The sequence below is a fragment of the Mesoplodon densirostris genome, chromosome 10 (assembly GCF_025265405.1).
Source record: "Mesoplodon densirostris isolate mMesDen1 chromosome 10, mMesDen1 primary haplotype, whole genome shotgun sequence".
Classification (NCBI taxonomy): domain Eukaryota; kingdom Metazoa; phylum Chordata; class Mammalia; order Artiodactyla; family Ziphiidae; genus Mesoplodon; species Mesoplodon densirostris.
This window is the reverse complement of record NC_082670.1, coordinates 61120817-61146283: the sequence shown is the minus strand read 5'-3', so window position 1 is coordinate 61146283 and position 25467 is coordinate 61120817. Positions and strand designations below refer to the sequence as shown.

The 25467-nt window shown below is 49.1% G+C and overlaps 1 protein-coding gene across 1 annotated transcript in view; it reads right to left on the bottom strand.

Moving 5' to 3' along the window:
- ITGA9 (integrin subunit alpha 9) overlaps positions 1–20262 on the bottom strand; it is a 363172-nt gene extending 342910 nt beyond the window's left edge. The window contains exons 1-3 of the mRNA XM_060108991.1: positions 19765–20262; positions 3799–3926; positions 1486–1592 (exon numbers count right to left, since the gene is read on the bottom strand). Coding sequence (XP_059964974.1) covers positions 1486–1592; positions 3799–3926; positions 19765–19949 — 420 coding nt within the window. The 5' untranslated portion in view covers positions 19950–20262. The remainder of the gene's footprint in view (positions 1–1485; positions 1593–3798; positions 3927–19764) is intronic.
- Positions 20263–25467: the final 5205 nt, after the last annotated feature.

Here is a 25467-nt window from a genome sequence, read left to right as displayed (position 1 = left end):
AGGGATTAAATATATGTGAAACCCTCAGCTTTATAGCCTGTGGCCCAGAGGAAGCCCTCCATAAACAGCAGCTAGTATTATTTTCCCGTCTTGATCTCATGCTTTTACAACAAAAAATCTTTATACAGCTTCCAAGAAAAGGCCTATGAAGTCAGATACATGAGTACATGGACATGAAAACATCCATCCAGCTCCTCAGTGAAACTGTGTATGTTAAGAACTTTAGTGTTATACCTCAAGAAAAAACTGTAAAAGACAAAAATGGACAAAACAAGACCTCTGGGTCAGTGAGAGATTTTGTTGAGGCCAATAAAACGCTCTACAATGATGGAAATGTTTCCTCCGTGCCAGCCAACACAGCAGCCAGCAGACATCTGTGACTACTGAGCACTTGAAATGTGACTAGAGTGACTAAACTGAATTTTTTATCTAATTCTGATAAATTTAAATAATGACTGCTTTATTGGGCAGTCCCAGCATATCGCAAGTCTCAAGGACAAAGACATCTTCTTCCTTGCATCACCCTCAAAGCACCTAATGGATCAGAATATATCATATGCACTTTGGGAAGGAAATAAATGACTATTTTAAAACAACGTATATGTATTTCATAAAATATTATACTAGGGCCTCCCTGGTGGCGCAGTGGTTAGGAGTCCGCCTGCCGATGCAGGGGATACGGGTTCGTGCCCCGGTCTGGGAGGATCCCATATGCCGCGGAGCGGCTGGGCCCGTGAGCCGTGGCCGCTGGGCCTGCGCGTCCGGAGCCTGTGCTCCGCGGCGGGAGAGGCCACAACAGTGAGAGGCCCACATACCGCAAAAAAAAAAAAAAAAAAAAATATTATACTGTGTAGGAATAAGTAGGAATGAAGTACTGATATGCACAATATGGATTAATCTCAGAAGTATTCTTTTGAGTGAAAAAAAGCCTTAACACAAGAACACACACTGTAGGATTCCATTTATATGAAGTTCTTGAAAAAGCAGAAATAACCCACAGTAATACACATCATAACAGTGGTTGCCTTGAAGTGGGAGTAGCTGACTAGTAAGAAACATAAGAGAACTTTTGGGGCCAACAGAAGTATTCTGTATCTTGATGGGTGAGTGGTCGCACAAGTGTGTACAAATGTCAAAATCCAAACTGCAATCTTAAGATCTGTGCATTTTATGTAAGTTATACCTCAATTTAAAAAGATACCCACAAGAAAATGCTTATGTATTGAATGAGATTTGCAAAGTACTTTTCACCTATATTTCATTTGCCATTTTTCAATAGCCACATCTCAGCACCCTGGACAGACATTATTAACATTTGACAGACGAAGAAAGTAAAAAGATTAATCATTTGTCCAAGTAGTAGTCCAGAATAGGCAATCTCAAAGCCATGCCCTTATTGCCATGCCATCCAGCTTTCCTAAGGGGTCAAGGTCATTCATTTCCAGGGTGCCACCCTCTCCCCATGGCTCCCCCAGGAGGCCTTACCAGCACGCGGCCATCAGCCTTGGGCTGCCGGGCCAGGCTCACCCCCATCCACTCATCATCTCTGTCTTCCCGGCAGGTCTTTCCACAGGGCATGCCCCGATTCTTCCCTGGAGGAAAGAGAGAAAAGCCAGGCTTGGACTGAGGAATGCTGCTCTCCTGTCTGCTTTCCACAGGGCAGTCTACAACCCAAGTGTTTGTTACTGTTACCGAACGCAGTGCCCTGTGCCCGATGCACAGTGAGGCCAAACAATACGAAAGTCGGAATTGGGAACAGAGAAAGGTTTATTGCAGTGCCCTGCAAGGTGACAGGTGACTCAAGGCTTAGAAAACTCCACACTCCCTGAAAGCTTTCAGCAAAGCCCTTTTACAGGAAAGGTGAGGGAGGGGTGGGGTTAGTTGTTGGAAGCTTCTTGGTGTCAGATCCTTTGTTCCTGAGGTCGGGTCACGATGTTCCTGTAAACGTCCACCAAACGAATGTTAGCCTCTGTTATGACAAGAAAGGGCAAGGTCCCAAGGCTCAACTTTCGCCCTCCGAGGTCCAGGCCTCGTTAAGAGGAGGGGTCCCTGCGCGGGCCGGTCACCTGCCCGGGAGCGCTGGTCCGGCACCCAGCCCGGGTCCTCCCGCCAGTGCCCAGTCCGGCTGAGGAGGCAGATCTCAGCTGGCGGCGCCCTCAGGGCCAGGTCCCCAGACCCCGCCCAGCCGTCATCGCTGAGGGAGCCAGGCGCCCAGGACCCAGCCGGCCCTCAGGCTCCCTAGGCCGCCCAACTTGGGGCCAGGTCCCGCCGACTGCGACCCAGGGTGACTGCCGCCGCCATTAGCTCGCGGAGGTGGGCATGGGGGAGAGGTTCACCGCTGCCTCAAGGCCGGGGCCCAGTGACAAGGGCTCTGGAGCCCTGCAGGACACAGCCCTCGGCCTGTTCCCGGGCCCCCAGCTCACCCACCGGCGGAGGCCAAAGGGCCTGGAGGGCCCCGGGGAGAAGGCGGCGATCCGCCGCTTCCACACTCTCCGCCACGAGGACCGCTTCCCTGCTGACCCGGCGGAGCGGGACCTTTCACCTCTGAGCTCCGGGTTCTCGCGCGCTGAGGGTCTCGCGGTAACGGCAGCGCGGCTACGGCCGCTCGGCTGCCCCGCCCCTATTACATTACCAGCCCGTAAATAAGGAACTGGTAACAAGATGTAAATTGACTCCACCACCACGTATGTTGTTTAATTCAGTCAATTTTTTTTCATAGCAAGACTTTCTCAAGGAAGGAAGCAGTACATTGATTTATATTACGAAGTAAGCTCCTTAATTTGTTATATACCAGTAACAGCCCACAAACCAGTCATAGACACCATGGACACCTCCCCTATTTCTGCTAAAGAAAATCATGACAATTCTTCATTTAAAAAAAATAATAGTAAGAAGATCTTGAGGGGAAAGGACTTTGGACAAAGTGAGGTCTTGAATTGATGAGTACGATAAAATATAGCTCTTACTTATTGAGAACCTACTATGTGCCAAGCACAGTTCTGTGTATTCATCTCTATTATCTCATCAATCCTCTCAAGGTAATCCTTATGAGATAGCTATCTTCCTTCTGATTTTACAGGTGAGGCAACTGAGGCCAAAGAGGCTCTGGGACATTCCCAGTAAGTCCCAGTGAGTAACTGGCAGAGCTGGGCTCTGAACCCAGGCAGATCTGACTCCAAAGATGATATATTTTCCACCAGACCAAGCGGGCTTTTAAAAACATCCCTCAGTCATATCTTTTCCTACTTAAAACATAAAACCTAACATTGCTTTTAATGGCCTCCCACCTTGCACGTAGGATAGAATCCCAACACCTTACTTACCACCTGTCGGGCCCTGTGTGGTCCAGTCCCAGCCCACCTCACCAACCTCTGCTTCCACGCTCCCCTGCTCACCACTCCAGTGATGCTGTGCTTGCTCTGAATTTTAAAATGGCACAAACTTTCCTCCACTTGGAGGTTCTGCCTCCTGTACCTGCCCGGCTTACTGCTGTGCATCTTTCCAGTCATTGTAAAAGTCACTGCCCCAGACCCTCCAATCTAGATCAGATCAAACACTCACCTCCCCTCTGATCTTCTCACACTCAATTATTTGTTTAATATCTTTTGCCTACTAATTTATAAGACCCTGGATAGTAGGATCTTTGGTGTATCCCAGTGCTTACAAAGTAACAGGTACTCAATATGTGGTGGGTGGATGGGTGGAAGGAAGGAAAAATGGATGAATAATCAGGAAGAAAAAGAGGAAAGTGTGAGGGTGTGATACCCATTCCCACCTTGGCAGCGAAAATCCACCCACCTCGAGCCATGTCCAGTTCGGTGCATCTCCGGTCAGGGTTGGTGTGGACGCGGCACTTAAACACAGCCCCAGGGGACTTCACTGAAGTGCTGTACTTGGAATCCGCCTTTGGTGCACCCACAAGGACCCTGCACATCAAGAAGAAAGGGCATTCGGTCACAACCCGGTACGAAGAAAGGGCAGCCAATGGTTAAATCCTCACCCAGCCATGGGCGTGTTGTCTGAATGCTCCCTGGGAGATCATACCCCAGCATTACACAGTGCTGGAGGGGGGTGGGGGCAGAAGGGAGGGACTCCTACAGTGAACCTGTTATGATTTTAACATGACTTGAAAAAAATCTGAGTTTGGTTGGGAACACATACCACCACCAAACAGTTCCTATCCAGAATGTATAAAGAACTCCCACAGATCAATAACAAAAATACAGATAGGGCTTCCCTGGTGGCGCAGTGGTTGAAAGTCCGCCTGCCGATGCAAGGGACACGGGTTCGTGCCCCGGTCCGGGAAGATCCCACATGCCGCGGAGCAGATGGACCCGTAAGCCATGGCCACTGAGCCTGCGCGCCCAGAGCCTGTGCTCCGCAACGGGAGAGGCCACAACAGTGAGAGGCCTGCGTACCGCAAAAAAAAAAATACAGACAAATCTATAGAATAATAGACCAAAGACTTGAACAGATCCTTGATGAAGAAAGATAAATGGCCAATAAGTCTATTAGTTATCAGAGAAATCCAAATGAGATACCACTTCACACCACCCAGAAGGCTAAAACCAAAAAGACTGAAAACGCCAAGTGCTGACAAGGATATGGAGCACCTGGGACCCTCACACACTGCTGTGGGGCACGACCACTTTGGAAAAGTGATTCAACAACTCCTGAGAAAGCTAAAACAGTGCCTACCTTCTGACCCAGCAATCTCATATCTAGGAACATACCCAACAGAAATGCACATATGTCTACAGGAGACATGCACAAAATGTTCACAGCTGGGTGTAAAACAGCCCCAAACTAGAAGAAACCCAAAGATCCACCAATGCTAGAATGCATAAATAAACTGTGGTGTAGAAATAGAATTCTACACAGCAATGAAAAATCAATGAACAGTCAACTGCAGCCTCATGGATGAAACTCACAAACACTGAGCAAAAGACATTGGGGACAGTAGTGTACTCACTGCCGGTTCCACTAATCTGATGTTCAAAAGTAGGCGAAATTTAACGGTTGTGTTAAAGGTTGGCGACCTCGGGAGATGGAAGAGGGTTGTAACCAGGAAGAAGGGCTCCTGGAGGGTGGTGCTTAAAATGTTCTCTTTTTCAAACTGAGTGGTGTTTATACAAATTTGTGAAAATTTATTCAATTGTAGATATGTCAATGGGCACTTTTCTGGATGGGTTACACTTCAACTTGTTAAAAACTTTAGTGAATAAATAAAAAAGAAATTTAGAAATGCCTTTTGTCCCACGTCCCCCTCTTGCCCCTCCCTGCCACACACAACGTGTACATTTGGGGGTGACAGGAAAGAAGTAGCAGCAATGTGGAATTAGAAACTGCGTCCTCTAGCCCAAAGCAAACCGGAGATAGAAGAGTTTGGCTACAACAGGGCAAGAACGTGGTTGTGCATCTTTCATCTTGAACTGAAAAGCTGCCCTAGGAATGAGCCGTCCCCAGCAGGGCCCTTGCCCACTGGAGGAAAAGAGCAAGACACGCCAAGATGACAGAGACACACATTTGGGTACAGAGCATGAGGGAATGGCACACATACCCCTCCAGATGTTACAAAAACAATTCTGACCTACAGTTTTGTGCATTGTTTCTGGAAAGCAGTCAACCGAAGAGCTGTAGCAAAGAATACTAACTACCCCCAGCCAGGAATGATTGGTGCTGAGCTACAAGGACCTGTACAACGAAACTTTAAACAAAACCCATGCTGATGTTCAAAGAGTAGACAGTGCCAAGCCACTGCTCAACTGGAAAGTGAGCTGCCCCGTATCTCAAGCAGCCTGGAAGGGAGATGCAATTCCCTCCCAAGGGTACCGGGCATGTTATGAAATAGATCATTTCCCACTGGCCTTGGAATGGAAAGCATTCTCCGTCATGCATCTCTGGAAAAGGTGTCTAAAAGCACAGGTTAGAAGGACCTTAAACAGCCTCCCTGGGGCTGTAGAAAGCTGACAAAGTCTCCCCCCACTCTGTCCTAAAAGCCACCTTCATCTTGGGATCTCGAACGTTCACCCCAACCCTGGCCTCAGAATGACGCTGCTCCCCTCCGACGCTCTGGCGTAGCAAAGGGGTGGAGATCTCCAGATCAGAAAACGGAGGGCTGAGACCCTCAGACGGGCCTTCAGCAAAGGCTGGCAGATCCCACAGGGACAGCACCCTAATCTGGCTCAGAGACATGGTGTCAGGTCCACAAGGAGGCACGTGGGTCCCTGAGCCCAATCCTTCAACCCCCAGGCTAGGAAGGGTCTCCTTAGTGGAACCTTTCTTTCCAGGTCAGTCTCAGAGAGTCTGGATCTGATCCTATGAGGAATCAAATCATACCACACTGAGGGGTGACAGGAGCCAGGCCCTCAACAGTGAGGGCACCCCCAAGCTGCCTGCTGCCGCTCAGTAACAGCCCAGGATCTGCAACCTGCCAGTGCTCCCCGGGCAGCTGCCAGCCTCTGCCTCACCACGATGGGCCACAGCTGCTGGACCCCCAAGCAGAAGGGGGGCTGGAACCCATCACCTTTGGAAATCCTAGCAAGCACTTTCCCCACAGACCACACTGATTCCATCAACCACATGAGGGCAGCTTGGCTGGCCTGCGACTGCTCTCACTCAAATACAGGACGACACACCAAATGAAACTCAAGTGAGAAGAAAGCCACATGAAGGGGTCAATTTCCCCCCCACCCCCCGGCTTCTGGGGCTGAGCTCCAGAGCCACCGGGGCTCGGCCAAGGGTGGCTCTATAATGCTGGCTGTGTTTACACAGGTGAGAGGCATCAGCAGCTTGCCATCTCTACACTGTAACACCCACCGCCTTTCCACATGGCAGGCCAGAGGAGCTGTGGAACATAAAATACCTCCTCCACTAGAAAACCCCCATGGGACAGACCTGGGGCCAGAAATTCCCACCAACTCCGAATTTATATCAGCACAGCGAATAAACGCCAATTGCAATCCATGCTACTAAAAAAAAATCACAAGAACTAAACAAGGGGGAGAATTCATCATGTACAAAGGAAGGGAAATGGCTGCAGGAAACAATGGGCTGTTTCTCTATTATGTCCCCCACAGTGGCATTGGAACCCCGGACCTTCCACAGACTGCCACTGCTCCAGACTTCTCAATACAGATACACAGGTATCCAAGCAGGAAGGACCCTGGAGAGCTTAAATCCCAGCACTGCTTTTCCCAGCCAAGAGCTGAGACAGAGAAGCAGAAATTTATTTCAAAACCGAAAGTTGAAGAAGGGACCTGCTGAATTATGTTTTCCTTCCAAGCCCAAGGTACTCAATGATTCTAACAACAAGGGCTGATCAAGCACTGATAACAACCATCTGGTTCAAACTCTTAATCAGCTGCTCAGAGGAGGTTTTTTCCCCCAAATCTAACAAGAAATGAAGCAAGAGATAAGGGTGTGTGTGTGCACTTGTGTGCACGACATTCACAGTGGTGGCTCGCTGGAGGACGAGCCCGTATCTCTGTGTTCACAGAACATTGTGGCTTCCTCCGCAGCCTGGTGCTGCTCTTTACCTAGGCCGCTGGCCAGCAAGACTGCTCTACAGGCCAGCCGATGAGCTTGCCTCTTCTGAAGTTAATTCAGCTGGCTATTCGCCAGGCTGATCCCAAAGAGAAGGCAATGGCCCAGAGTTCAGGGCATGCCACTGAAAGAGGCCATCTACTTTTTTTCTCGTTGAGTTACAAAGGGACATCCCAGCCACTTCAAATGTCCCCCCCCAAATCTTTCCCGGCACTCTTGACAAGACAATAAGATGTTTCTTTCCTCTGTAGGGTTACCATCTAAAGGAGTTCCCCACCAACAGGCTCCCAGTGATAAATCATCAGGCTGTTTCGGACCTTTGCTTGCTACTTCAAGTGTGATCCTCAGACCAGCAGCATGCAAAACACCTGGGAGCCTGATGGGAATGCAGAATCTCAGGCTCCATCCCCAGCCTGCTAAATCAGAACGTGCATTTTGACAAGCTCCCCAGGTGACTTATAATCTAAGGGTTACAGAACCACCTATGCTGATTACAAATCATCACGTTCATCTGGGGCCCGTATGAACTGATGACCCCGAAAAGCAAGGCTCTCCTCTATCCCATCCCCAGTTAAAGATGCACACAAACTTCCCAGACATTTTAGCCTCCTCCTTAACTCAGAACTCGGGTTCCTAATTACAAGGACAACCAGCCTGTAATGGGCCCTTGGAGTGTGCAGGTGCTGGGCTAGGCTCCCTCTGGGCACAATTGCATTTCATCTTCACAGCAAGCCTATGGGAGGCACTGATATTATCCCCACTTTACAGATGGAGAAGCAGGTGGCCACACAAGGTCATGGGACTTGCCTGAGCCCACAGAGCACGGTAAGACACCAAGTGCAGCATGCACCCCAGCAGTGGGGTGCAGGGCCCACTCCCCTACTCTGCCCACCCCACGTCAGCCAGAAAGGAGGAAAAGGGAGCCAACAGGTATCGAGAGCCATCTCTGGTGCCAGCCACTCACACATGTGACCTTGTCTGAAAAAGGCATGTGATGCTCTGCAGGTGGCCCTGAGCTTAGAACTTAGATTGGAAGCTCTGTCCCCAAAGGACAGACAGGGGTTTGGAACTGAAAGATGGTCCTTCTCCTCCCCATCAGGCTGAATTTCGATCATCTTCTTGCTTTCCTAGAACGTTCACATGGTTGGTGTGGTGTTACCCAGAGGTCAGCCTCTCTCTCTCTCTCTTTGTATTTTATTGAAGTATAGTTGATTGAAAATGTTGTACGGCAAAGTGACTCAGTTATACATATATATTCTTTTTCATTTTCTTTTCCATTATGGTTTGTCACAAGATATTGAATATAGTTCCCTGTGCTATATAATAGGACCTTGTTGTTTAGAAGAGAACATAGGCAAAACATTCTCTGATATAAAACATACCACTGTTTTCTTAGGTCAGTCTCCCAAGGCAATAGAAATAAAAGCAAAAACTAAACAAATGGGACCTAATAAAACTGGTGGGTCCCATTGCTGGTAAGTGGCTGGGATTTGAACCCAGGGTGCCCATGTCCAAGGGCATGTTCTTTCCAGTCCCCCCAAACTCCCACTTTTATTTATTGATTTATGGCTGCATCAGGTCTTAGTTGCGGTGCGCAGGCTCTTCGTTGCGGCGCACGGGCTTCTCTCTAGTTGAGGCGTGTGGGTTTTCCCTCTCTAGTTGTGGCACGCAGGTTCCAGAGCACGTGGGCTCTGTCGTTTGCGGCACGCGGGCTCTAGTTGAGGTGTGTGAGCTCAGTAGTTGTGGCTCACATGCTTAGTTGCCCCAAGGCATGTGGGATCTTAGTTCCCTGACCAGGGATCAAACCTGCGTCCCCTGTACTGGAAGGCAGATTCTTTACCACTGGACCACCAGGGAAGTCCTTCCCTCCTATTGTGGCAGTTTAAATGCACTCCATATTTCCAACAGAGCCACTTCCTTGGTTGACCTGTGTGTGGGGAAGCAGGTTACCAAGGCTCCAGTCCAGCCTCCCGTCCTACTCTGAACCCATCCCTCACCTCCTGAGAGCAAACCACCCGTCAATTCCCCTGGGAGCAGGTGGCAGAAAAGGGCTGAACCACAGCTACCTCCCTGGAGGAGGCTCGGAACTGACATCGTCCCAAGGGCTCCCTCCCTTCCCACGAATACCACAGCAGTGATTCTGCAGGGCGAAATTACAGCCAGATCGAGGACAGCAACTGGGGATTAAAAACCTTAAACCCATTAGGTTTGCTTTCAGGCATTTGATCCCCAAACCAAAACTTCCCTGGGGACCCACGTTTTAGTTACAGGAGTGGAATTCAATCACTGCGTGTCCACCACACCTCAGGGAAACCCCAGGTATCACTCCACATCCCTTTCTGGGCAAAACACAGCCAAGACTTGAGCAGTGGGAAAGCCAGTGCCAGGAAAGCCACCTTACCATGCCAAAACCTTCACTCCCCAGAGAAGGAAATAGGTAAAATTCCATGACCAACCGGGAAAGAACAGAGCCACGGGGAGGGTCCCAGCTCGGAGAGAAATTATCCCCGCTGGCCACCCTGGATGGGAGTAAAGGGTCCTCAGAGGCTGCTGCCCCGTCCAGGGGCTCAGGTCCTGGTAGATGTACCTGGAGAAGGAAACATGGCAAAGAGCCGAGGTTTTCCTTCCCCACCTGAGAGCATCAAGTAAACATTAAAATTCAAGAGGCAGAGCAAGCTGCGGAGCTCTGGAGACCTGAGCCTGGAAATCTTCTGTTGGTTTCTCGTGAAAGTTTTCTCCTCCAAGAAAAATAAGTCAATACTTTCACATTTACTTTTTTTTGGGGGGGGGGGGTAAAATTCTCACCAGCACCTTGGAAGTGTGGACCTACCTCCCAGACTTACCTGGAGCCTGGGATGAGGGCCAGAGCTCCCCAGACAAGAAGTGACCTCCCGCTTGCTCGCTGAGAAAGGGAAGAGGCATGCAAAATGCTAGGATTTACCTCACACCTGTCAGAAAGGCCCTCATCAAAAAGACCACAGATAACAAATATTGGAGGCTGTAGAAAAAAGGGAAACCTCCTACACTGTTGGTGGGAATATACTGAATAAACTGGTGCAGCCACTATGGGGAACAGTAGGGAGGTTCCTTAAAAAACTAAAAATAGAACTACCATATGACAGAGCAATTCCATTCCTAGGGGGAAAAAGAAAACAAACCACTAATTCAAAAAGATACATGCATCCCAATGTTCACAGCAGTATTATTTACAATTGCCAAGATATGGAAGCAAACTAAGTGTCCATCAACAGATGAATGGATAAAGAAGATGTGGTATATATACAATGTAACATTACTCGGCCATAAAAAAGAACGTAAATGGCAAAATTTCAATGGATGGACCTGGATGGTGTTATTCTTAGTGAAATAAGTCAGACAGAGAAAGATAAATACAGTATGTTCTCACTGATATGTGGAATCTAAAAATGCAACAAACTAGTGAATATAACAAAAAAGAGGCAGACTCACAGATATAGAGAACAAACTAGTGGTTAACAGGGGGGAGAGGGAAGAGAGGACAGGGCAGGACAGAGGAAGGGAATTAAGAGATACACACTATTACGTATAAAATAAATAAGCTACAAGCATGTATTGTACAGCACAGGTGATATAGTCAATATTTTATAATAAATTTAAAAGGAATATAATCTATAAAAATTGTGAACTATTATGTTGTACACCTGAAACTTACATAATATTGTAAATCAATTATACTTCAATTTTAAAAAAGATTTTAAAAACTCTAGGGTTTACAATCCCACAGGTCTCCAATTAAAGCAGCCATCTCAGATCCTTTTGGAAGTAGACATACACATGAATACACAAAAATGCAGATTTATGTAGACCATGACCAAAATTTTAGAGACCACACATAATAGTGTCTTATGCAAGACTCTGTCATTCATTTCTGTATTGAGTGCTGACACTCAAATTTTGATAAATAAATGGATCAACAAATGTACTGAAAGCAAACTTTTAGCATCTAAAGGCAGGATGAAGACCATTAGCTTCAAATGTCAGATCAAAGTAGCAATAGAAATAGCTATTCATATTTATCCAGGATTTACTATGTTCTGCATGTGATGTTCCAGACTTTGCAGACATCATCTCATTTAATCTCCCCCACAACGTGATGAGGGACAAATTCTCATTATTCCTCTTTTATAGAGGAGGGAATGAGGCTCAGACAGCTGAAGTAACTTGCCAAGAACACACCGCTCCTAAATGGGGGCGAAGTCAGACGCCCCCCCCCCCCCGTTATGGCACAGACCACGGATTTGGTTGTTGCTGGGGAACCAGGGGCCACAATGAAGGCAGAGCCATGTAGAACCCCACTCCCCTGCGTCTGGAACAACCACTCCAGGACCCAGCCTGATGGAGAAGAGGTGCCAGGACCCTGTGCAGTGATGCCCTTGGGGTGTCCCACACACACGGCCGACTTTGCTCTGGCGTCTGTGCACGTTGCAGCATTTTAACACTAAACAGTCCAGAATGGGTGGGAGAGGTCACCTGGGCTTCAACATACCAAGGGATGAGCTGAGATGGAGGAAATTCGTTCCATGCTTTTTTTATGCTCAGATTTGCTCTCATATTGTTGGCCGCCTATACAGAAATTCTGACCCTGTGCGGGTTTCTTTAACAAACCCAGGGGTAAATCCTAAACACGGGCCGCCATGGCTTTCTTTCCCATCAACTCTCCAAACAGAGCTTCTTAAATAAGCCGTGGGAGCCCGGAGGACTCAATGGAGCAGGTGGAGGGATGGTAACAAAAGCAGCCCAGGGAGGTTAGGATGCACACACAGAATAGTCCAGAACGCTCCATCTTTCCTAGGACACTTGTCTTATAGAGACTTAGCATGACAGCAGGACCTACAAATGTCCCTGGCGGAATCACTGGTCCCTGTTTACTGAGGGATCAAGCATCTCTGGAAAGCAGAACCCCAGGATCTCTGCACAGGTATCCAGTGGGCCCTGAATAAGCATCTGCAAAGGGTGTCACAGGGAAGCAACCACGACCGTGATTCCATAACTTTTCCAAGAAAGTAAGACAGAATCTCATGACACAGATGCTTGGGTGCCTTGAAGCTCCAAACTCAGACTCTTGACTTCTTGAGAGGCAAAGGTGCAGGCCCCAGCTCGACCACTGTGTCACCATGTGACTTGGGCAAACACCGTCTGTGCCTCAGTTTTCCCCTTCATGAATGGGGCTACAGTGATAACCAACTGAAGCAATTGCAGAGAACATTAAGTGAGTTAATATGGGCTAAGCGCCCTGTAAGTGTATTTCTGCTGCTGCCGCTGCTGCTGCAAATTTAAACTCACAAGTCCTTTTTGTTCTCCCAAAAAAGCAGACACTGGGGACCAAATGAGCCTGTGGTTTCAAAGACTGGATTTTTCCCAATCTTGGATTCACTTTCACTTCCTAAGTGATGCTCAAACACTTTGCTTTGGTTGGTCGCCAAATCCACATGGCTTGAGGCTTTGCAGTTCACAAGGTACCAGGGCTGAGGTCTGGCAGCTCCCTCCAGCCAAGCGCTGTCAGCGACTCAGTGGCTCAGGGTAAGGTGGGAGCTCTCTTCCTCCTCCGTCCCTCACCTGAGACTTCCCAAAGGCCAGGAAGAGGCACCCTGGGAGTCTGCCTCGGGGCCAATTCTAACAGCCCAGAATCCCAGCGCCCCCCATGCTGATACAGCGGGATAAGCAGAGGCACAGATGATCCCAGCCACACTGCAGGCCGAAGAACACACCTCACATCTCCGAACACAGCTTTTCACACACGATGGGCTCCGTGGCCGACGTGGAGGTAGGTGTGCACCACCTGAAGCCTTTTGGCTGCAAGAGGACAGTCAGCCGACAGCCTCCAGCTGCAGCCCCCTCCAGGCAATCAAGCTGATGCCACGCGTCTCCCAGGCAGCCCCAGGGACTGATTATAATCTTGGGGTGGGTGTGCCCGTGTTGAGATGGCCGAGACTTGAATCAGATCCCAATCACAGTCCAAGGCTCTCCCTGCCCAATCCTGTCTCCTCCCCGACCCCCAGTTCTTTCACCGGCCTTACCGCCCACCCCCATAATTCTCTTGCACAGGCCCCCAATGTGCATGCATCACCAAGGCTGGGATGGACCTTGGACAAGGTGTGTAACTCTGTAAGCCTTTGTTCTCTACCTGGCAAACTGAAAACCACTCACTAGGTTGTCCCAAAGATCCCACTGGGGGACTTTTACGCTTGTGAAAGCACTGGACCTCTTGTAGATGCCCAGCAAATCCTATCTGATGGGATCGTTCATTTTGTTTTGTTTTGTTTTTAATATTTATTTACTTATTTGGCTGTACCAGGTCTTGGCTGCAGCATGCGGGATCTTAGTTCCAGACTCTTAGTTGCGGCATGCGGGATCTAGTTCCCTGACCAGGGATCGAACCCAGGGATCCCTGCATTGGGAGCACGGAGTCTTAATTACTGGACTACCAGGGAAGTCCCCGTTTTGATTTCTTAAAGTTATATGCTACTTCCTTGAAAACAAATGATTTCTGAGAACACCATGGCTGCTTTTAACAAATGTGAATATGGCATTTTCCCCAGACAAATCACAATGGGAGTTATCAGAAGGAGACCATTTCCTGACCAGCAGCAGGTCGCTGGGGACTCAGAGCTGGCCAGGGCCCGGCCCTTCACACTCTCACACTCTGGGCTGTTAGAAACTGGCTGTGAAGCGTCTGTCTTCTTGCCCTGGAAGGCTCTCTCCTGAGTGACACAGCTGCCTCTCCCCTGGCCAGCATTCAGCACTAGCTCAGGAAACAGCACCCTCGCCAGCCTCCTGAGATCTTCAGGCAAACGTCCTGGGAACCCCAAGGGATGCTTTCCGGGTCCCCTTAGAACTCGAGCCTCATACATGTGTCATCCCTTCTTGAGTGCTTTGAGAAAGCAAGCTCTGCAGGGCAAGAACCAGGAACGAGGTTTGAAAAAGCTACTTCCAGAAAATCCAGATGGGGAAGTGGAGCTACAGCCCCACCTGAGAGCCTGACACGGGACAGAACGCGACAAAGAGGTCACCACAGAGGTTATGAGAAGTCCACCGGCCACCACCATCATTTCTGGGTGTCTCCTCGCAAAGCCGGGTGGGGCTGGGGGTGAGGAGCGGGGCCCATGATCCCAGGGTCCCCCTTCGGAAGGTTTTACTTTCACGGGACTCTCCTCTGCCCATCGCAAGTCCCCGGGGCTGCCCCAGGACCAGCCTCTCCCCCATGGGAGCCCACATCTTATCTCTGCCTGACACACAAGACGAGAAGCCCACAACCTTCTCGCCCATCAGGCTGTGAGTGCATTTTTCATTCTTGAATACCCAGCCCTTAGCACAGAGCAGGCACTCCAATGTTTGATGGATGAAAAGAGGCTGCCCAGTCTTACGTTTTAGTTAAGCTCCCTCATTTCGGTTTTCATACTCAAATACAAGGGTCGACTTTTCTTACACTGCCTTTTGATCTTTGTCTAGCCCTTTATTTTTTTTTGCCGGAAGGCGGCGGGGGTGCCTGCACCACACGGCTTGTGGGATCTTGGTCCCCTGACCAGGGATCGAACTCAGGCCCATGGCAGTGAAAGCGCCTAGGCCTAACCACTGGACGACCAGGGAAGTCCCTGTCTAGCTAGCCCTTTAAGACACAAGTCATTGCTCCAAACCAGTACCAGAACTTTCTGCGATGGTGAAAATGTTCTGTGTGCTATCCAGTACGGTAGCCACGAGGCACGCGTGGCCACTGAGCACTTGAAATGTGGCTAGTATGACTGTACAACTGAATTCTTCATTTTATTTGGTTGTAATTAATTTTAACTTAGACAGCAATATATCTGGCTCGCGGCAACTGCACTGGCAGTGCCAGACCATCTAGCTTGTTCTTTTAATTCTCAACCTTCATGCAAATTGAGGATGCTGTGGTCCCCTCGGCTCTGAATCACCTCCTGTTCCTCACTGAGTGATGCTCTAACAACCTTAACAAAGCAAAACGCCGGCGCCTCTTCCATTTCCGAGCACTTGCTCTGGGCCCGAGCATCCCGGGAGATGAGGGAGGAAGCACGTCTCCAGAAAGGAAGCCAATGCACCCAACCGCCTAGGACTCCAGGGCGTCTGGGGCCAAGAGGAAGGAGGGAAGGGGAGGGTGTGAAAGAAACCCGCTCTGGGGCTCTACGCCAGCCAGTAGGGCTGCATTTATTTATCTCACAGGGTGTTACAGTTGTCTGCCCTGCAGCTGAGAGACCAGTCCGTGTCTAAAGGAAGGGGACAGAAATCTGCTTTGTCCGTGTTCCCTGGCACCTCCTGCTATTGTTCAAAGGGAGCAAGAAGACCCAGGTGGTGGGAGGTCTAGGGGAGGATGCTAGCTCAGGGCAGGGAGATGCCCTCAGGGGCGTCACTGGAAAAAAAGAAACCGAGTCACTTGCATGTTTGCATCCAAACTGATACAAATGACATCTATCACACTGCCTGCCATATTCTGGTCCACCTGGCCATGGGGACAATGCTCACTGCCCAGAGCATGACAGACAGCAGAGGCCACTCAAGCCAAACCCTTGGAGAGAGGCTGGGTCCAGGATTCTGTTCCCAACGCAACATGACTGCATATGCAGGACGCAGTCCCCAGGGCTCGGAAAGCGAGGCCACGCCATCCCTTACACAGAGAGATAGGACCTCTGATCAGTGACAATTATTGCTTAAAAAAGAACTGCTAAGAATGCTCAGTTATGGGATTAGAGAAGAAGCACTAGTCCTACTGACGGAGCATATGCAGGAGCTTTGTGATGTGCACCTGGGGTCCCCTTAACCTGGGGACCCTTCAGTTCTGGCCCCTGCAGACTGTCGTGCCTGGGCTCTCTCCCTGCCCCTCCCCCTGCACACTCTCCTCCCTCCCTTACCCTACACACAACAAATCCTTCCACCTGTACAGAAGTGTTTAATTAGCACGAAGCAAAACTATTGAACCACTAAGACTGAATGAAGAAGCTTAAGAGTAACTTCTGCTCAGAAAGAAAGGCAACAGATACAAGGCTTAGTGACCGCTGCCTCCTTTTCCTTTCAGAGTTTTAACACATTGTCCTCTTTGTGTCTGTCACTTACCTCCCACACCCAATTTGACACTCTGTGATCTTTTTCTAAGTCCCCCTCACGTAGGTGGCTATGCTCTTCCATTAGACTGGAGCAGCCCTTTGGTAAATTACTCCAAAGTTAAACACATTTCCCTAAAGGGCACACTTCAGCTTCACTGGCACTCTGGAAATGCAGAGAAAATGCTTTAAAACCTCCCTCTCTGACCCAGCAATTCTAAGCCCAGGAACTTATTCAAAGGAAATAATTAAGGATGTCCGCGAGGCTTTTGTTAGAAGGATGTTTACCCTGCTGCTGTTTATAATTGTGAATAATTGGAAACAACCCGCATGTCCCTCAAGCAAAGCTAAAAGATCCAGGGCCCAAGGACTGCCTGGTAGGAAGAGACCAACAATCAGTCACTAAGTCAGTCAACCAACCCCAGAGTTAAGGTAGAGACCTAGGGTAGATCCAGATTCCACAGGGCCTGAATCCTACAAATATAGGGCAACTACCTTTAAGAAAATTAATACAAAATTACGAATATAGAATTAGGCACAGGGCCTTGGTAGGGAGGGGCCTGTGCAAGTGAGAGGCCTTTGGTGGAAGTTTCATTAGCCTCATAATAAGCCTAGCCTCTAAAGATATAAAGAAAAGTAAGAAGGAGAAAACAGGAGATGCTGAAAGTCTCTTGCTTCAAAGACCATTGGCATACCAAGACTGGGCAGCATAATCAGCAGAGAATAACCGTCAAGGTCTAAGACCAAGAATACTGGGGGGAAGGGAGAGGAGAGAGAAAAGAACAGGGAGGAAGACGCTAGGAAGAAATAACAAGAGGACAGAAGACAAGGAGATAAGCAAAAACTAAGACAGAGTTAAGGCAGTGGGGGGCAGGGAATAAGAAAAGTTGCTTTAAATAGATTGCAATAGAGATTAGTTGGTACTTGAAAAAGTATAGGGATAAGCGCTCCAATAAAAAGAGCAGCCCACTCAGTATCAGAAGCAGAGAGAGAGATTTTGAGACCGGAAGCCTGGCTGTGGATGGACCCCTGAAATACTTGAAATATTGAAACATACTTGAAATATTCATACCACACAGCCTTTCCTCATCACCTTTTTAAAACAAAGCAGGCTGGACTCTTTTTCCAAGTCAGATCTGCTCTTGACTCCCCCTACTCCCGAAATGGGGCAGCTTTTACTCGTGGCCCAAAGAGCTCAGAGACCCATGAGGCTGCGGAGCTGCAGACCCCATGTGGTGCTCCAGCTCCCCTGCCTGCCCCTCCTCAGCAGCCCCCTGCCCAGAGTAGCCCTTCTATTTTTTTAAATTAATTAATTTATTTTTATTTTTATTTTTGGCTGCGTTGCGTCTTCCTCTGGTTGGGGCTACTCTTCGCTGCGGTGCACGAGCTTCTCATTGCAGTGGCTTCTCTTGTTGCAGAGCACGGGCTCTAGGCGCACGGGCTTCAGTAGTTGTGGCACGAGGGCTCAGTAGTTGTGGCACGCGAGCTCTAGAGCGCAGGTTCAGTAGTTGTGGTGCACGGGCTTAGTTGCTTCGCGGCATGTGGGATCTTCCTGGGCCGGGGCTCGAACCCGTGTCCCCTGAATTGGCAGGCGGATTCTTAACCACTGCACCACCAGGGAAGCCCCAGCCCTTCTATCTTTAACAGCCCTCCCCACATGCTTTGTGCCAAGGTCACACAGTTCGGGAGCCCAGCCCAGGATCCTGGGATGTGTTCTCCAATTGCTCCTGCCCAGGCTACATTCTCTACCAAAGTCCACAGTGGACGCTGAGTACAGAGGACACAGAAAAGGCGTCAGCCTGCTTTGCTTTAAAAGGGGGATTTGGCAAGTGCAAGAAAAGACAGCTGGTCTTAAACTCAGCAACTGGGGTAAGTGGTAGGGAGAGAGATAGGGAACTGGACAGGAGCTACACAAAAACCTTAAAAACTTGTTCTCTTGGAGGCAGCTCTCCTAAACAGCATGATTGTTAAAGGGCTGGCTGGTCACGGAGTCCCCACTTTTCCAGGAACGCCAGAGGACTCGAATCTACAAACCCTCCGTTTTCTATCAGCCTCTGTCCAGTTCCGAGCAGAATTGCATGCTGAGCGCACACAGAGGGCTGACCTCGCCCTCCCAGCCTGCAGCCCCCAAGGATGTTCACACTGGTGACCACACAATAAAACCAGCCCCAGACCAGCTGTCATCTGGGGCCCCACTGGGGAACTACCCACACCCTAATTCTTTGAGGAGGGGTTGACCCCTCCTGTGGCTGCTTCATTCCCTCTTGTCCATAGGAAAGGGCCAAGGGGAGACCAACCTCCCCCGGTGCTTCTCCCCTGGGGTTGAGCACTCAAGCTTCGTGCCCCATCACAGGTGGTGCCTCCTGGGGAGAGCTCCCACCTCTTGGGACTCTTAAGGGGACATTCAGGGGGCAACTGGACTCCTTGACCTCTACCGGTCTCCAGGGTAGCTGCCCCAGAAATCACCCACCGGTCGCACCGGACTTGTCACTGGGGTCCAGGACCATCCCCCTTCCCTGCCTCCGGACCCTCTCAGCTCGCTTCCGCAGAGGGCCTGGTGAGCGAGAAGGGGGACCACACAGTCGGCATCCCCGCCCCCCCGACCCCACGCACACCCAGCCCACTCCCCTCGCATCTCGGGGTTACTCCGCTTCCTGCGCAGAGCCGGCGGGAGAGGCTTAAAGCCCGGGCGAGGCGGGTGGGGTGTCACCAAGAATTCCCCGAACTGAGGAGTCTGTCTCCGCAGCCCGGGGCCTTCGGGATTCTGGCCGGGCTGCCTGCGGCCCACGGGGGCAGAAGAACCAAGTTACTTTGCGACCTAGAGAGTTAAGCCGAGTCTGGCTAGGAGGCCGAGCGAGGGGCAACCCCGGCGGGGAGGCGCCCGAACCCCTCCGACTCCGGCGCCCACCGGGCAGTACGCTGGACCGGGAACCGGCGTCCTCCCTCCTCCCCGCCTTTCCTCGGCGGCCGGGCTACGCACAACGGAGACATTTAAATCGCCCCCTCGGGACGGCGGCGTGGAGAGGCCGGAAAGGCGGCGGCAGCGACGGCCTGGCGGCTGCAGCGGGACCAGCCGGGCCGGGGTCAGGGTCCGGGCCGGGGTCAGGGTCCGGGCCGGGAGGGCACTTACCAGCGCGTGTTGTCGTGGAAGTGCTCCAGCACCGCGTAGCCGAAAAAGGACCCGGCGGGACCCTGGAAGCGCACGGGGCGCTGCGGGTCCAGATTGTAGGCGCCCGCGGGGCTCCCCGCGGCCACCAGCGCCAGGAGCAGCGCGCGGAGCCCCCCGGCGCCCCTCCGCGCCGCCGGGCCGCCCATCACCAGCCGGCCGCCGCCCTCCCCTGTGCCCCGAGAGCAGGGCGCCGAGCGTGCCGGCGGCGGAGCCGCTGGGTCCGCCGACGGCCGGGAGGCTCCTGGGGGCCGGAGTTCTGCGCTCGGTCGCGGGCGCGACGCGGTGCCGGGCCGGGGGCGGTGGGCCGAGCTGCCGCCGCAGGCGAGTACAGGGGCGGCCAGGAGCTGGCGGCGTCCTCAGTCCGGCCGAGAAGTGTGCGCGCTCGGAACAAGCGGGTCCCCGGCCAGTCGGCGCTGGACTGCAGAGAGGCGCGCCCGCGGGGTGGGCGGCCTGGGCGGCCTGGGCGGCAGGCGGCGGGACGGCGCGGCAGCGCCCTCTGCGGGCCACGAGTCCCCCACCGCCTCCCGCGGCCGCGGAGGAGCCTGGAGACCTGCCCGGGAGCCCCACGTCCCCGTCCAGATCGCGCCCTGGGCGCTCGGTCCCTAGGCGACCCTAATTCTCCCCGCGGCTGGGTGCTCTATTGTACTGGGTCTTTATTTGCGTCTCTGGTTCCTTCTCAGCCTTACACTCACACCAAGGACCAAAGGAAGCCGGGTGAAGTTTATCTACTCTAGCCCTGCCCATCTGCTGCCCCTTCACCCAACTGTGAGATAACCTGTAGCAGGCAAGCCCTCCATAAAGGCCAGCTGTTGTCAATAACAACGATAGCCACGAGGGAGCAAGCAGAGGACCCCTCCACATGATACTCACCAGGCCTCCTAACCACTTATCCCTAAGTGTGGTCTCCACACCGGCAGCATCAGCAACACCTGAGAACTTACTGAATACAATAGAATGCCAATAGAAAGGCCAATCAGCAGATCCCACTCCAGACCTGCTGAATCAGAACCTTGGGTTGGGGTCTAGCCTTGTGTGTGTGTGTGTGTGTGTGTTTGTTTAACTGGATAAAATACACATAACATAAAATTCACCATCTTAACCATCTTAAAGTGTACAGTTTGGTGGCATTAAGTACATTCACATTATTGTGCAGCCACCACCAGCCACCTCTAGAACTTTAATCTTGCAAAACTGCAACTCTATATCCATTAAACAGTAACTCCTCTTTTCTCCCCTCCCTCTAGCCCTTGGCAACCATTCTGTCTGTGAATTTCGCTACTCTAAGTACCCCACATTGAGTGGAATCATACAGTATTTGTCTTTTAATGTTTGCCAATCCACGTAGCATAATGCCCTCAAGGTCCATTCATGTTGTACCACGCATCAGAATTTCTTTCCTTTTTAAAGACTGTACTTACACACCACATTTTCTTTATCTGTCCATCCTTTGAAAGACACTTGGTTTGTTTCCACTTTTTGGCTATTGTGAACAATACTGCTATTAACATAGGTATACAGTTATCTGTTCGAGATAAGTGCCTTCCATTCTTTAGGGTATATACCGAGAAGTGGAATTGCTGGATCACATAGTAATTCTATGTTTAATATTTTGAGGAACTGCCGCACTTTTCCACAGTGACTGCACTGCATTTTACCTCCCCACAAACAGTGCACAGAGTTTCAATTTCTCTACATTCTCACAACACTTGTTATTTTCTGGGGTTTTTTTGGGGGGGGGAATTGTTTTTTAGGTAGCAAGTAAAAAAAGCAATAAAATTAAATCGGGAAAAGTTTTAGCCGAATTTCACCAAGCTTGGTTCTCCATCTGAGCTGCCCAGCCTCACTAGTGGCGCCCCTTGGCCACCCAGTCAACTAAGAGAGAGCTCAGCACAAACTGTTACACCTATTTCTCTCCCACACCCAATCCAACCAGTCTGTTTATTCCACCTCCTCAAGCTTTCAAATCCACCAACTCATTCTCATCTACTGGGTTCAGTTCAAGCCCTTGTCTCTCCTTGACCACACTATCAGAATCATTGCCTTTTTAATGTCTGTAGAATCTGTAGTGATGTCAGGTTTTTCATGCCTGTTATTTGTAATTTGTATTTTTGGTCTTTATTTCTTGATCTGTCTTTGTAGGAGCTATTAATTTTCTTAATTATTTCAAAGAACCCACTTTTAACTTTGGTGGTTTTCTTTCTATAATGCATTTACTTTTTAATTTTAAATTTTTATTTATTGATTTGTTTTTAATTCTTTCCTTCTACTTTCTCTGGATTTAATTTGCAATACTTTTCTCTAGCTCCTTGAGATAGTTGCTTAGATTTTTAGCCTTACTATTTTTCTAATTATTTTCTATTATATACATTTTATATAATATATAATAAATATATTATATAAAATATATACTATATATAATACATGTGTATACACATGCACTAAATTTCCCTATAAGCACTGTTTGAGCTGCATCCTACAAATTCTAATATGCTCAAAATATGATGATCTGACATATGTAGATTTTCATGCATCTATATGTATACATGCTCATAAAAAGAGGTCTGAGTGGGGAGCGGGGAGAGATAATAGAGGGGTGGAAGACTGGGAGATACAAACTATTAGGTGTAAGATGTGCTCAAGGATGTATTATACAACATGGGGAATATAGCCAATATTTTGTAATAACTAAATGGAGTGTAACCTTTAAAATTATATTAATTTTTAAAAAATTTTTTTAAAAGAAAAAAGAATGGAAATAATACAGAGGAAATTGATGAAATAGGAAATGAGTAAGCAATAAATAAAATTAATAACCCCCCCAAAAAAGGTCTGGATTTTACCTGAAATGTTATATGTTCATATATATATATATATATAACTGATTATATATATGTTATATATCTATGTCATATATATATAACCTGTAATGGTTATAGCTCAGATTGTGGGCTGTTCTTGCTGATTTATGTATCATCTATCCATCTACCTACTCACTTACCCATCATCTATCTTTCCTTTTGTACTGCTTAAATGGTCTACAGAGAGCCAGCAGTGGATGTAAAAGATGCTCCACCCATAAAGCCAAAGCATTCATCAAAGTGAAAGCCTGTTAGAACAGCCTGGCCTCTGTTGAGGGGCTGACACCTGCTTGCACTCCCAGCAGAGGTTAAGAAGGAGAGCAGCCAACCTGTGGAAGAAAAGTATCCTCATGGTATTGTCAAAGGAGGGGGAGAAATAAAAGGACCAAGATCATTCACACACCAGATAATCATTCTCTAAATAACTGATACTTAGCTTAATGCATTTCTTGATGTTAATTCTTTAAAAGTTCTCCGACTTTATTTTTCGTATAAGACAAGCTACACTTCCACATGGTTTTGAAATCCAGAAAGTTCATGGGAAGGGCAAATACTATCACCAAACCTTCAACTGTAATAGCAGGCAGAGATTTAAGCAAATACTTTCCCACTGAAGTATTTCATATGCCAAAAGTCTCACTGTTATTACTGGGTGCAATATTTCCAACCTGCTTCCATGCTCAAAAAAATGTTTTTTTCCAGAGATCCAAATTTAGTTAAACTGCTTTAAGTAACAACCATCAATATTAGCATAGATAATGCCAAGGTTTTATTTATTTATTTATTTATTTAATTTATTTTTGGCTGCTTTGGGTCTTTGTTGCTGTGCGCAGGCTTTCTCTAGGTGCCGCGAGCAGGGGCTACTCTTCGTTGCGGTGCATGGGCTTTTCACTGTGGTGGCTTCTCTTGTTGCAGAGCATAGGCTCTAGGCGTGTGGGCTTCAGTAGTTGTAGCACGCTGGCTCAGTAGTTGTGGCTCACAGGCTCTAGAGCGCATGCTCAGTAGTTGTGGCGCACAGGCTTTGTTGCTCCACGGCATGTGGGATCTTCCCGGACCAGGGATCGAACCCATGTCCCCTGCATTGGCAGGTGGATTCTTAACCACTGAGCCACCAGCGATGTCCCGATAATGTCAAGTTTTGAAAACATGTCTCACGTCAATTTAAATATTAAAACTAGCATGCCACTTTACAAAATGTAAAACTTTTCAAATGATGATATTTCTAGGAGGCAGTTCAGGGTGATGAGTCAGGGGCTCTGGTGCTCATAATGCCAGTGTGGTGAGTTGTCAGGTATATAACTTGCTGGGGCTACCATAACAAAATCCCACAGACTGGGTTGCTTAAACAACAGAAATTTACTTCCTCACAGTTGTGAAGGCTGAAAGTCCAAGATCAAGGTGCCACCAGGGTCAGTGACTGGTGAGAACTCTTCCCTTGGGTTGCAGACGGCCATCTTCTTGCTATGTGTCACACGACCTCTTCTTTGGGCAAACACATGGAGAGAGAGGCAGCTCTCTGGCGTCTCTTCTCATAAAGGCACTAATCCTATTGGGATGGGGTTTCACTCTTATGACCTAATTTAACTTCAATTACTTCCTTACTCCAAATACAGCCACGCTGGGGGTTAGAACTTCAACGCATGAATTTTGGGAGGACACACACGTTCAGCCATAACATCATGTCACCTTGAGAAGTTCCTTAACCTCTCCAAGCCTCAGTTTCCCTATTTGTAAAGAGAGGATCACAGAGGGTTGCTGTGGGGGATTCAGCGAAATATGCCTCCTAAAGCACACAGTACAGTATTTGGCACATGGGAAGACAGTGATAAGTGTTAGCGATTTAATCATTATTATTATGCAATTACTTTTAGAAATAGCTATTTGCATTTGGATTAAAAGAGAAAAAATTCAAAGCACTGTTCTTAAAGTAGCTTCCTTGTTAAGTGAGCCATTTTAGAGCCTCTTTTGGCTTAAAAGTTCAAGACCTCACATCCCCACGTGCTTCAGGTACAGCTTGTGGAAGGCTGAGACCTAACCCACAGTGGTGCAGCCACGACCTCATCCTCACGTGAGCGGCTCACCCCAGCTGGGCTTCCTCCTCTACAATCACTGTAGCAAATTGTCAAATCTGCCTCTCACCGGTTTCCCAGATGTGAGCCATTGGTGAAGACTCCAGAAATGTCCTCCTTAGAGATTTCCTGCAGCTGCTACCCACTGTTCACAGGTTTTAAGTGCACTGTGTGCAGTGCCTGTGTACGTGCAGCTAAAAGATACCCTTCCTCGGTGCTCCTAAAGCACTCTTTGCCAGTCATCTCCCCCCATTTCAAACCCTTGCATAATGTTATCTGTTCTGTCATCTGCTTCCCTCACTAGACTGCTCTCCAGAAGGGCTTCACTGTTACAGCTCAAGCACTTAGCAGCCTGCTAAGGAATTGGGGCTTGGAGGGGAAATTCTTCAGTTCTGTTTCACGTGGCATCACCTGAGGGTCTCAGTGGTACTTACCTGGCGGCTGGGCTTGTCTACAGGATCCAAGATGGCTTCATTCACACGTCTGGTGCTTTGGTGGGAATGACTGAAAGTCTGGGCTCGGCTGGGACTGTCAACAGTAGCACAGATACATGGCCCTTCCAGCATGGAGAGAAATGGGCAGATTTTCATTTCCAACAATGGTCATGCATTCCCCTCAGATGGTGGGCACTGGTAAACTTTCCCCAATGTGCAAACAACAAAGTTGCAAACGAAGGGACTTCCCTGGTGGTCCAGTGGTTAAGACTCCACTATTCCACTGCACAGGGCAGGGGCTCG